The sequence below is a fragment of the Zophobas morio genome, unplaced genomic scaffold (assembly GCF_036711695.1).
Source record: "Zophobas morio isolate AGI-343-1 ecotype UQ-CSIRO unplaced genomic scaffold, CSIRO_AGI_Zmor_V1 ptg000005l, whole genome shotgun sequence".
In the NCBI taxonomy this organism is placed as follows: Eukaryota; Metazoa; Arthropoda; class Insecta; order Coleoptera; family Tenebrionidae; genus Zophobas; species Zophobas morio.
In genome coordinates this window covers 15,653,366-15,667,852 of record NW_026972110.1, presented here as the reverse complement: position 1 = coordinate 15,667,852, position 14,487 = coordinate 15,653,366, and the positions used below count along the sequence as shown (strand labels likewise).

At 36.3% G+C, this 14,487-nt stretch overlaps 1 protein-coding gene across 1 annotated transcript in view; it reads left to right on the top strand.

Moving 5' to 3' along the window:
• Positions 1–14,487, top strand: part of LOC135122846 (probable nuclear hormone receptor HR38) — a 45,556-nt gene that overhangs the window by 18,127 nt on the left and 12,942 nt on the right. Inside the window, exon 2 of the mRNA XM_064047297.1 lies at positions 10,320–10,429. Within this exon, the coding sequence (XP_063903367.1) occupies positions 10,320–10,429 (110 nt within the window). The remainder of the gene's footprint in view (positions 1–10,319; positions 10,430–14,487) is intronic.

Sequence of the window (14,487 nt, the reverse complement as noted above, 5' to 3'; positions counted from 1 at the left end):
CTCATCGATGACGTTGAGCGAATTTCGCTCATTGATCCTGCTCCGGTTCGAGTTCCGTTTCTTAGGTCCATTGTGTTGGTGTCAGCGATTGCACATACTTTTCATTTTACATCACCTGTTTTCACAGCTGACGAATTAAAATCGATGCTCCATTGACACAAACTTCGAATAAAACAAACAAATATTTATATGCATCTTTGGAGTCCCGCTTTAATCAAGCATGACTTTCTATTTCTTTGTGGAACTGAAACAAGCAATCATTGTTTACATTTAAATAATTACTGTCGCAACTACGCGGACCCCAAAAGGAAACCGGTTGTCCTGCAGCGATTAAATTTCAGGCTGAAATTGAACCGAAAGTAGAAATATAGCACTGGTTCAGGCCAGCGCAACAAACAACAAACAATAAATTTAAAGTATGTTTTCTGCAAGTGATACTAGTTGAAAATGAGCGAGCAATCAAAATCCATCTTCTGAGTAAAAGTCCGAAGACTTTCAGCAGGTGTGTACGGAAAGGAATAAATATCAGCGCGCCTGAAAAATTCAGAAATAACTCACTTAGCTGTATCAACACACTCCTTTGTTTATTGCAGGTTTGAGCACAGTTCTGCCGATGCAACAGTCTCGGTTGGGTGATTCCATGTTGCACCACCTAATGAACACGATCGTGTGTAAACTCGAGTGGCTTAACATTAGATTGCCCAACCCACCCGATCGAAAAACACTAAATGAATTAACCATTCTTTAATTGTTGCAATCGTAGCGGAACTTGATGACTTCTTTGTCACTTGCGAAACACATTCGAAGGGAAACCATTTCCTGGAGCCAAAAAAGTGTTTTTTGAACTGGGCCACTGCATCACGTTTGCAATATTAATTAGCGCCTCCGGGTTCGGAGTGTTTTTGGTGAAATTTGCATAGAATCAAGGATTTTTACGTGTGTTATTGCATTAATTTGATTTTCTTACGTCTTCCGTTAATCCGGTGATTCATAGGCAAAAGGCCTCGCATACCTGCTTAAATTAGACTAATTGGTGGCAGGGTGGAATATTAATTCTTTTGAGATGTGTGGAAATATATGTATTAGAGTCTGATTTATGCGGAGTTCTTGTCTCGTTATGACATAACGTGTTTTCATTCTTCTTTGGAAAAAATGGTGAAATGATTGCGCACTTAAAACATTTAATTTAATGAAGCTATAAACTTATGCGATTTATTAACTGTAATTTTTTAGTGATCATAATTAACAGGTGTTCAATGATTTACATTGTTTCGTAGTTATTTTACATTATTCGCTTGTTTTCTCGGACGCAGGAAACGGGTAAAACAATAAATAAATCGTTACACTTTATCTGTTAGGTGAAACAAGGATTATTTATTTTCGCGTACGACACAAATTAATTTGCTCTAATTGTTAATTTAATTGATATATGGTTCTCGCGCGACAAAAATGCCATAGATAAAGAAAACCTTACTCCGTAAAAACGATCATTAATTATTGGAAATATGGTAGGTCAATTCGTTTGTCAACGTCTAGACGACACTTGACATAAGACATGCTATTAGAAATAACAATAAAAGTCGATTAGAAATTATTATTAGTCCGAGCGAGAAAAATCCAGACCTGATCGATTTATCGCGCATTAAAAATTACATCATAAAGTGTTGAAAAGAGATTTCCACCCACCTAAAAATACTATCTGGTGAGATTTAATCGCCTGTAAGTTATCACGCACGCCATAAACCTAAAATTTTTACAATAGGCGAAACATCAGAAGCACGCAAGATCGAATTTATCAAGTCATTACATCTAATGTACTTATATACGTGTTAGCGAGTCGTAAAATGCGAACGTTAGATGACCATAGCTTTGCATTATATGCACAGTGTGATCTCATTTAAATGGATAATTGCATGCTAAATGGCATAATTTTTAGACTTGGAAGTTACGACCGGCTCCTACTTCACGCACTAACAACTGCGACTTGGGCTTGTAACTGAAAAACTGAAACGTAGTACAATTTACATGCTAAATAGATTATGTTGTAACGCAAATACTGAAAAAAACCACAATTGCCCACATCCAGGAATCGTTCGTCTGGTGTCCAGTTTTTGCCGTTGCGACAGTCTGAAACTGGATCTTCGTGATGATTTGCTTAACAGAGGCGACGAAAAGAGTGTCACAACCAGCTTCTTCGCTCCAGATTGCAGCATATTTACGGAAAACGGGACTAAAATATTCGATTAATGCGTTGCGTTATTGAGCGTTTTACATAATAAACTTGTGTAATTTGTGAAGATGCATTGAGAGATGTTAGATTTAACGGAGAAAATTCAATTATGGCGTTTTTGTCTTGATTCCGGTCATAACTTTCCATCTGTAATAATTAAGCGACACTTCTTATAATTATTCAGATTAAACGAGCGCATGTCGACCCAATTTAGATGAACAGGTCCATTTCGGACTGATGTAATTACTCTTGATTTTTGCGTCATATTAACGATGTTTCAAAATAATTGAGATTTTTTTGTAGCACGCGGCGTTTATGTAAATCGCTTTCTTTTCCTAAAAAACGAGTAATGACTGCGAATATAGTATAATTAAATCGTATCAAGTTATAGGCTGAGATTGAAACGTTGGGCATCTCGTTAGGTCTCCCAAATTTGGTGTTTCAATTTAGCGAGAAGTCTTCGGCGTAATTGAAGGTGATTACACGAAAATAGCTGATTGATGGCCATATAAATAATAAATTAAGTCGGGATTACGATGTAATGAACAGCCGCCGATGATGGTATGTACGAGATTCTGTCCCGTTCTCCTTCCAACAAATTGATTATCCGATAGAAAGTGTTCCCACGATGCATTTCGAGGATATATCTGCTCGCGAATCTAACGGAATAACTTAAACAATTACTCCAACAATGAACACGCCTACCATCATTTACATACGTATCGGTCCATTACGGTATGCACAATAAGCCAGATTTATGCGCAAAGTGTCACCCGACCGATATTAATTATCTTCGATCGGAAACCGCCGCTATTTTGACAATTAGCACAATCGCCACGATATTTCACCGCAATTAATTCGTTGTCACTGTCGACGCCTGTCGAACCACAACCAGGCGTAAAAAACGAAAAACGCAGAGCCTCCGGCCCAAACCGAGTAGCCTAATAACTCTAAATCACCGGAAAAAATTTTCACAAAAACCCGGCCGTTTTATTATGTTATTATTCATCGCATGATCTCAGGTGGGAGTGCAATTTCGTTTCAAATTGCAAAATTGCGTGGGCTTTGAACGATTTATTATGTATTGGTTTCAGGTTTCAGATTTACATTTGACGGAAAGAAGCGGTTTCGCGGAGACCCCGACGGTGGGTTAGGCGACGAACCCCGGTTTAAGATTACTCGTTTGTCATGCGGATCGACGAAAAGGGTGTTACCTTTCTGAGCAAAGCCTCATTGGTGCCGTAAAACCGCTGAACCAGCGAACGCTGACTTGGCCTGGGGCAGGCAAACAGTGAAAGCAGACACAATCATTTGAGACGACTGTGGATGATCTCTTCACGTATTGTTTGCGAATAATGAAACTTCATTAGACAAACAACGATTTGAATTACATGTCAGATTCGAAAATTCTCTCTCGCTAACGCAGACGCTGAAGACAATCGCCCGACATTCCCTGAATAATGCATCCACTCGATAATTGCGTGTGGTATGTGTTTTTAAGTATAGAAATTGCGTTATTGCGACGTAAATGGTAGAGGAAAACAATAATTACCATTAGGCAATATGCCCTTAACGGGTTTACCATGGATCACCTCGACGGATTTTTCCGCATTTAAAATTATGCATTTTCAATCAGCGTGACAACGCGTTAACGAGGGGATTTCAGGTTAATTACGTCCGCAGACACCTCCAATTTCATTCGTTTCATAGCAACCGCGCTACACACAGCACTTTTAAAGCTTCAGCTTTCTAACTGTGTCCAACAGTCACAGCAACAAACGATTAAAATATAAAAAAATCTGTCCTAAATTATTCCATTTATCATCGGATTCTCGGTTCAAATTCGCAGAAAGAATTTCGTGTATAAATAAATGTGATCGGCTAATAACTTTCGCAACCCGTGCGGTCTCCCCTCCGGTAATATATTATCAACTTTTGCTCGTTACGATGACACTAATAGCAAATTTGTTCGGATTCTCCAAAACTGCATTCAATGTTCCTCGCTAACATTACTTCTCCACGTGACGCAAATCTCGCAGACTCCATACTTTTACCTAGTTAGCAGCCGTTTATCAATCTCTCGTTACATAAGAAGCGCAAAGTCATAATTAATAACCGACGATGTAGACTCATCATTATATTGAAAGAAAGTTGAAGTTTTCCATACGCGGCGTCTCACATGTGCCCCGTCCTACTTGCATAATCCCTCGAGGCCCGATGGGTTATCTTTGATTAAAATTGCACGATGAGAACTATGGTCCGGGCGAAAAGCTCGTGACACCCACGAGCAATTCGAGCCGATTGAACAAAATCGTTAATTAATGAAACGATCGATAACCGCTCCACGGAGATTCCAGTGGTGGATCAGACGCGAAACCCGGAGACCCGGACGATCAATCAAGCCGCAAAAACTAGGTAAAGCAATTAGTCGGATGCCTGAGTTTATTAGCAAGCTGGAGTATAACTCATGTTGGGTTTGTTTTACATGCAGAGAAAACGTCTGTAAGTGTGTAGGTTTTAAAATTGTCGCGAGCTTCACTCGCAAAGTAACGGAAATCGTTTTCTAGTTATTTTTAAATACTTTCAAATAGACAGTTTACGGTCAACGTGTTCTTCGTAGCTTTTGACAATGCTTATTATTATTTTTGAATAAAGTTCTTATCTGTGACACGTATCGTTTTCGACGAGTGCAAAAAAATCTTTATAGACTTTACCGTTAGGATCTTATTTTATGACCTGTCTGTTGTTCCAAGAAATACGATCAAACTGTCATTGTGACATCATACTGCATTCACTATTAAACCGCATTTTTTTAATACTTGTAACAGACAGGTCATAAAATAAGTTTCTAACGGTGAGCTTCGTAAAACCTTTTTGTCTTCAAAAAAAAAAACACGCGGTGGCTGCTATAGATTTTATTTTTCGGTATACCTACTGTAATAGGGAATTTTAGTTTTCTTAAAATTGATTAATACCACAATCATAAACTTGATTGTACCACTTAAGATTTCACCACAAATGAAGGCAACTTTTGCTTTTATTTTATTTTATTTTTGCAAAACTAGTATCTTCTAAATGTAGTAACTGGAAATAATGTTTTTATTTTATTTTATTCTTTCAAAACTAGTATCTTCTAAATATATAGTAACTGGAAATAAATATCTACATATTAAATACACAAAAAAAAAATGTTCGAAGGTTGTAGTATGGTCAACAACTCCCGCTTGTTGTAAAAATTATAAAATTTGATTTTACGATTTTTGTTTTGTGATATAGGTACTCTATAAAGTAAAACCCAGTGGTTAAATAACACCTTCACAGTTCCAGCGCCGCGGGGGCCAAATTCCAAGAGGCCACGGTCACACAAGTGTGGACAATATGAAATAAATTTGAACGATGTAACCAATGCGAAAAAGTACATATTTTCAATTTCTCAGTACATGCTTAACTTCGACCGTTTATGTTAATAGTTTGCAAGAATTCGACTATTATCTAGCACGTTCATATTACAAGCAGCAGCGATTAAAAAATTGAAATTTGATTGATTTTGTCTCCTCGACGCAGAGTATAGAGGACTCATTAGTTAAACCACACCCAAAAACACTGATAAATTTGAAAAAAATTCATTCGAACAAATTGTAAGGCAACGTTATCAAACGTCATCATTTTATGCGTCGGAGGGGGGGAAGGTTTCACAAACGCACAAATTTTGATTACCTAACGATTTATCATGGTTCCATTACCCTTAAAATATTTGTAAGGTTTCACATAGTGCAATTTCTAAATGGTAAAATGTAATATAGGTAATGTGTACTTTTTTCCCAAATATCTTGAAACCTCTTTGTAAAAACTCAACACCGATTCGTAAATCACACATGCAGGAGGATGTTATTTTATAAAATTAAAAATATATATATGCTGTAGAATTATAAGATGACGTCATCATTTTTTCGGAAGGTCGTAAACTAATACATTTTAATTAACGATTTATCATGCTTCCTATATCCTTAAAACCTTTTTTTTGCAAGATTTCAAGCATTCGGCTTTGCAATTTCAAAGTCAATTTGCAAAATTTTGCTATACAAGTTTGAACTTTTTCTCAAACATCTGAATGTCTAGGGTAAAAATTCAACACGGATTCATAAACCACAGGTGCAGGAATGTCTTATTTTATAAAATTTGCTAATGTAAAGTTTATAGATGACGCCATTCTATTGTTGGTAGGGACGATTAGCTAAATTTTGGTTAGAATTTTACACTCTATACCATATTCATAGTGCACATAAAATTTGACAACAATCAGTCCACTAGTTTTGGAGATTATCTGACTAATGAAATTTTGGGGCGACGGCAGACGGACAGACAGACAGAGGGCAACAGGAGACCAAATTTTTTTACACTAGAGGTCACGAAACGTCGACAAAACATGGAAATAGCCAGTCGTCCGATATACTCAATTACAATACTTCCTTAATTTACGCCCAGGAAGTAAAAATTCGAGTGAAAATTACAATTTCAAAAAAAAAACTTCTCTGAACAATACTTAAAAATTTCAATACAGGATCCTGCGTATAAAAATAAAACTGAAAAGCATTATTTTGTTATTGGGTAATTTAAATTTGAGCATGTCACAACTGCGTCGATTCAAGTTCTTTTCCTGGAAATAAAAAAAAACTGAGTGTTTATTATTTAAAAGAATGTGTGATAAGGACGCAAATTTGTCAGACTTGTCCTTTGACAATTAAAAATAATATACCTTTCCAAATTTGTATCACATTCATACCACTTACATCAATAAGTTTAAAATAAAACGAATAATGCCTTTATTGCTACACAGACCACACAAATCGGTGCAGATTGACATTGCCCTTAAATCACTCAACACTGCGATTATGTTGATGACATCTAACTGATGAAATAAAAAAAAGGGAAAGCGGAGTCTATAAAACACTTTTTTGTGAAAATGATTAATTTTTGTAGAACATGTATCCTGCGGCACATAACTGTCGACATTTATGACTTTTATCACGTTTCAGTGCCAACATACCGACACAATGAAATGCAAATCTTTATCCAAATTTTGTCTTTAAGACACAGTTTATAAATTTAATTAAGGCTCCGAATTTTTCATCCACTGTTTCATGAAACATTTATTTGCTTATAGTAAACAATTTGAAATAACTTTTAATTAGTAGCGAACTTTGTGTTTAAAACAACGACGTGAAAAAGGCAGTAAAATCTTTGGTTATACTGGATTCAGGCAAAATTAAATTCACTTACGTAAGTATTTTCTCCTGAGGCGATTTTCAGTTCAGTCAGCGCCTCATAAATAACGAATTTCGTCCGTACCGCGGCAAAATCGCCGCACAAACGGCCTAATCAAACCATTAGCCGAGAAACATCACCAGAAATCAGTTTCCAGCGGAGACTCCAGTGGTGGATCAGACGCGAAACCTGGCGACTCAAACGATCAATCAGGCCGCAAAAGCTCTGTAGCGCAATTAGCGGTTGCATTGTTTATGACTTTGTAGAGCACGCCGAGATATATGACGGGGAGTCTCGCATGTAATTAGATTTACCAATGGCTTATGATTTGTGCTGTTTGTGTAGTAGACAATAAATTCGCCCGACGCTAATAGAATTTCCTTTTGTGTTCCACTTGATGCTTTTATTTTCGTTTTAATTACGAGATACAAAGAGTCGGCGATTTTTTCAGCGGGTTGATCACGAAGCATGGTAATTTACCCACACCCATCAGGTTTTGCATTTACAACGCCGTACTTCTGAGGAGTTCGCCCGAGGTGGTGCTTTACTTCCCTGTTCTGATGGGTGGCGAACGATTCTGTAATTTCACATTTTCTGTTGCGTGTTGCGTTGGCTGGATTGTCGGTAATGGAACACTTACACATACTTGCCACAAAGTGGCTATTTGCGGACAATAAACAAACAAGAGTGAATAACTGTGATTAACAGATTATGACCTGACATTTATTAAACGGAACTGACTAGTTATTGAAGGAGAATTGGAAGAGTAAATTCATTTTTATTAAGAACGCGTAAGTTGTATGTCTGAAAAACCACAACGATGGCAATGACTTTAAGAAATGTTATAGGTGTTTGTTTTAACAGTTTCTTTGCATATAAAATTTTGTCTCGTAACTCCTACTGAATAAATACACCCAAAGTCGACTAGAAAGCTTTTAGCATTATGACTAATAGATTTATAAAAATGTGTTGCATCGATTTGATTCACGTTCAGGGAATCAGGTAATTTCTTAAATCGGTCAACTGATCTATTGAGAAATTTATGCATCATCGTCATTATTATTGTATAGAGTATAATTACCATACTAATATTTTATTGTTTTTTTACTACAAGTGCAACTAATTTTTTGTTAAGAGATATGTTTGATTTATTTGACATTTGTGAATTTTAAATTCGTATTATCAAAATTCCATATACATAAATAAAAGCTAGTGTAGACTTTCGCGACTGCAAAATTTAATTACATTTTATTAGTAAATAATATAGGTAGATAATTCCAACCATATTTGCTTACACAATTTCGTTTGTTTCTATGCAAGCCATTTTGAACACCCTGTATGTACAAATATTATACAACCGCATACGAAAGAAAATAAAATTTACACAAAGACGTTGGTTTTTCAAACAACAATAAATAATAATTAATTGTCTGTTTATTTTATTGTTTATATAGAGTTAATAATATTGTTTGTAAAAAATACAAATAAAACAAATAATTACTTTGGGCCTACCATGCACACCAACAAAGTAATTATACCACATTATTAAGGGTATAATTGGTCATTAATACTTAATAAGTGGTAATTATGGAAACACTTAGCTATCATTAGATGATTTTCTAGTAGGTTGTGCTAAAGTGCACATAATAAGTATCTTCCATTTCCAAAACGTTGCGTTATGTTGTAGATGTAGTCAGTGGTGCGCTGTTAGATATTTGTTGTATTATTATTATTACATATGAATACTAGATATCATTTTTTGACTTATTGTCCAATCCGTGGTTTGTACGATTACAAGGATTTTTGTACTTTTTAGCAATTATTGTATTCAATTTAACGCATTTCGTGTTCGGTGCGACCTGAAACGATGTCTCTGGTTACGGAATAGCGTCAGACTTTTACCACTTCCACGAATCGTCGCTTTTACTTCCAAATTTGAAAAAATCTGCAAACCTTGACACGCAATTAATCAACAATTTATGAGCCACGATGAAAGGAAAAACACTAAAACCATAGTAAAATTAATCAACTCGTCGTCGCATAGATTTCCCCGTCCAGCAATCAGGATGCAATCATAAAACTCGGATGTAATAAAATCGCAGGCAATATGTTTTTTTAAATATGGCATAAAGCCCCACATAATACAGCTCCATACAAAGCGCTCGTCACGGGCCATAACGCCCAAGTCTGGCCTGATTACAAGAGGGCTGCAAATATCAGCGATTCCGGTCCCTAGAGGCTGCCGGATCATCACGGTGGGCTGTGGAAATGACTGTGATACCGCTCCGCCCCTGTGTTATATAAGGTGTTGCAACCCTGTCGAGCGCCACTCTTGTCAGTGCCAGTCTAGTGAACATTTCACTTTTTCTGAGAATGGATGTGATTTTTTCCTGCGGAATGGAGGTATAATAATGCTCGCTACTAATGCTAATGGTGTGTATTTTTTCCTGCATAATTGCATACAAGTTTAGTCCATTTTGAACGCTCGTTACCACTCCATCATCATCACTTAAGAATTTGTATCACGTTTTGCCATAATTAGCGCTAAAAGCTCTTTTGTCGGGGTCCGCTGAAAGCTGTTATAATTAATAAATTATCGGGATATCTCGACGTAGGCTGCGCTACTTCGAAAACATCGCCAGTGGTGAAATATGAATCCTATTAAAAAGTCTTCGGCTGTTATGTAACGTTTTTCTGTCGCTTTCTATTTCTGTAAAAGGCTGTGAAATATTGTTTTAGGTAGAGGTGTTAGAGCTGCTTAGGTCACGGTTGTTCTGCTTTTTTTTATAACTCTCTTCCGTACTTATGGTGTGTTCTCTTTCAGGTACAGTCTTAGTACAGGGCGAAGTGTCAAGTGCCCCCCTGGTGGCGGCGAGCGCGCAGCCTTCCGCCCCAAGTAGTCCCCAGTCAAGTATGCTTCTGCTCCAGACACAGGTATGTGCTTAATTAATCTTACTAAATTTTTATTAGCGGCAATAAAAATACCAAAACACGGACACGCCTCGGATTGACAAAATACGCGCTCATTATCACAACCAAATAAATTACTTTTATTGGACGTATTTAGTGCATCGGGGAAAGAAAATTCCCGTTGTAGTATTTTGAGGTCGCTTTCGTCAAAAACCAAATTAATACATTAATATTTCTCGCTTCACTTGCCACTTGGAGAGGTTGTGAAATGCATCCTGTCGAAAAGCATCGTGCACATGGCGCTGGAATTTTAAAACTGTGAATTACATCTTGATATATGGAACTTTCCCAAAAACCTGAAGCACGGAAAGGTGTAAAATATAGCCAGAGATGTACAAACTCATTTGCTGGAAGACTCGTTATGTAAGGCTTTTGTAATGATCATATAAATTTATAACGCAACTGGACGCAGATTTTAAGACCGATATTAAAAAAAGTCGTGCTCGAAATTATCGAACTACGAATTACTCTAGACAAATTTCTACGAACGAAGAGCTTGAAGATTCCACCTCTCGGCTATGATTTATTTTGACAGTGATATGATTAATGGAAGAACGAACAATTTAAACGGTGTAAGTGTGACATTTTTAATTTTTGTTAATGGTCTAATAAAATTTTACGACCTGATAAAACTAAATAATTAATTCGAATTTGACGAGTTTTGAGATGGAAATGTACCTGCATGACAACCCAAAAGTGATCGCCAAATTAGAACGAATTTCTTTTGACCTACGCTATCTACTTGTTTCCCACATTCTGTATATTTTAAGCTGTCAGAAGTTTCTACTTGTTAATAACTCATCCTCTATGAAAATTTGCATGAAAAAGCGATTCATTGCTGAAACCTACAATTTATTTACTTAACCAAATTAGTTATACAATCGTTTCATCATTAATTAATGCCAATGCCCCCATATTCATTAAAAAAGAGTCCAGTTGCCTAACACTCCAACTAAGTCGAACTGACCTCTGACCAGTCTGGCCACTGCACAAAAATTAAATTCACACATTAAGTGCGTATCGAAGAAATATGAGTATGTGCGTTCTAGACTCGACTAATTATTCAAACCTTCAAAATTAAGACAAACATTAATTTCTTATTCAAATAATTTGGAAAGAGATATTCATCATTGTGTAGCTAAATCTGAAACTACATTGGAAATATTAATGTTGTCGACTAAGCAACTGACTGGTTTGGTGGGTATTCTTAATAATTCATTGATCGGGAGATAGACTAGACATAATTTTTCTTTTAAACGGGAAATTAGCATAGATCACATTACAATATTCAAAGAAGTTGGCCAAATATAGTTGTTTGTAGTACATACATATGTATAAGTTAAAAATTCCTTGTTTCTCGAGTGGATATGTCGATAAATTTCTCAGTTTGCGCATGGAAATTCCACTCAATTATACAGTTTTAGCGAAAGATGACTCAAAATTCAATGTAAGTTTCACATATACAAGAATCCGTTCCGTCATAGTGTTACAATAATCCATTACAGACATATACGGTGCGTGGCAAAAGTGTGGAATCGCCTAAACTGACGACCAGAAAATGATAACAGTCACCATGATGATAAAAACCACGTATCATAGTTTTTTGCTTTACAAAAAGTGGTACCAAATGTGCTGACGCTCGTGAAGTAAAAATTAACTAACAGTGTAATAAAATGCACCCACAATTAACAATGTCCTTACTGACTTTTTGTTTTGCTGTGCATATCCATCTCCTTCAAAAGTAGGTGGCACACCCATAAATTAGTGCACCTTGGACTCGCTGTGAATCTGAGTCCTCGTTTTTTTTTTAGAAATTGACAAGGCCACTAGACGTCTCTTTCACAACCAATATAATTTTTTCAAAATTCTTGAAACTTTCTTTGGAGAGAAAAAAACTCTTAACTTAACATCTATTTTTGAAAACTAGGTACCACCCCTATATTTTCGTTTTTCGTTCCTTTTCCACGAATGTGTTCAAGATCTTATTTCATTTGATATTAATTCACGTTGTGTGCAGTCATCGATCATGCAACACTCCCGGATCTGTCACATTTCCATTCTCCACTCACTCCGCCGAATTAGACCAGCTTTCCGCGGATTTTCCGCCTTTGCTTGGAAAACGAGTGCCAAACGCCTCCTCCTTGCCATCACGTTCAGTCCCCTACGGCAACCCAGGGCCATTTCTCGCGCCATAATGGTGAAGACAAAACAAAACAAAATATCATATTACCGTTATCATCTCGCGAGATCACGCTTCTATACAATGTGCTCATGACAAGCGGGTGACTTATTGCCTGCAACTTCGGTATTAGTAACGTGTAACGGCCGTTAATAAGGCACCGATGGTGTGTCCTTTTGTGATCGCACAACATCCGTGACGGAGCGGTACTAATTAAAAGTTATTATATCAGATCTCTGTACCCACGCTGGTAAAAATCCGAGACATTGACGTGAATTCCACCCTGAAATTGCATTACCACCGGCCGCTGTTGCGCAACAATGACGGAAATGATTGGTTAACAATTAAAATCGGCCTGAGGTATATGATATCTTGTTACTAAGAGAGCCAATTACGCAATGCGAGAAGATGGGCTGAGATAATTGCTAATTGGATGCGATGTTTGGTCTGTGGAAACGTGCATGGGGAGATTAGCGGTTACATGGCGCAAAGTGTTGGAGATCGTCTATGGTATTGCTGTGCAGACGTGTAATTACGGAAAGTGGTTATTTACCGAATAAATTTCGCTGAAAACGTTGCTAAATTTCAAAATTGAAAGGAAAAAACAATAAAAACGAGAATGTTTGTATTCAACGGGTACCACATACCGTTTCGAGTTAACGAGATTTCGGCACCATTTAAAATTTAAGGCCCAGTTTACAAAAATTTCATGTTACGTAATAAGTCATAAAACACTATTGACTGTTAATAAACTGATCCTAAATAAGTTAAACGTTCCTACTTTTGTTTTGCTTTTCGCTTTTACCTAATAATTACCCTCGTTATATGAAGCTGGTGTAAACAGTGTAACCTAAGTGTAATTTATAAAACCTGTTCTGATAGCGCTTCTGGTAGTAATTCCCATTTTCTAACTACAAAGTAGTATAATTTTTTGTTTGAGTACTTCACTTTGTTACTTATCTATTATTAGGATTTCCTTAAATATATATTATTAGTTATCGTTTTTTTACTTACTGTACATGGGCAGCATTATAGGCTTCACAAATATTGAAGTCTACAAACACCATTTTTCAAAATAAACAAAGCTTACTTAGTTGTGGTCCATATTGACAAACTCAGGACAAATCATAATAACGATAATCGCTTTTAGATTACCAAATTAGAGTTAATCTAGAACGGTTTTGATGACTTTACCAAAATTTTTGAAATAAGTACTGAAAAGACATTCGAGATAACGTGATTGCTGTATACATATCGACTGTATCATCTCCAAAAAAATTATTACAAACGTTGTTTAGTCTTGCTGCCATGCTTTTAATGAAATTATTTCCTGCTGTTGTTATTTTAGACCCATTTTTGTCAGTGATTATGAAACAAGCATCATCAACTTACTGATATGGCGAATTGTTAGAATGATATTCTGCTAAATCATTGACAAACAAACTAAAGAGAACCCAATATAGAGCTTTGCGGAGCCCCTGCATACATACTTTTTGGGTTCTGACTCAAAACCGGATTTTAATAGAAATTCAAAAGTAGTTACATTATTTATTATAAAAACAGACGGCTTCCGAAGATTGCTCTTTAAACCACTTTTCAAAATTTTCCTGATTCATATTATGACAATCGCCAGATTTTGTTTTTGCCTTTAGCGTGAACTACAATCTACATCCTTCTCCCGTTTTTTTTATTTGCAGTTTGTGTTGAATCGTCTTGTCATGTTTTTTTACATATACTACCTTTACTAAATATCTATGTTTTATCCGAAAGAAAAGGGTAAAAGGGTTTATATAATTTTGTTTTTTTGTGATGTTGATATTCACGCAAAAATTTTGTTCTTCTT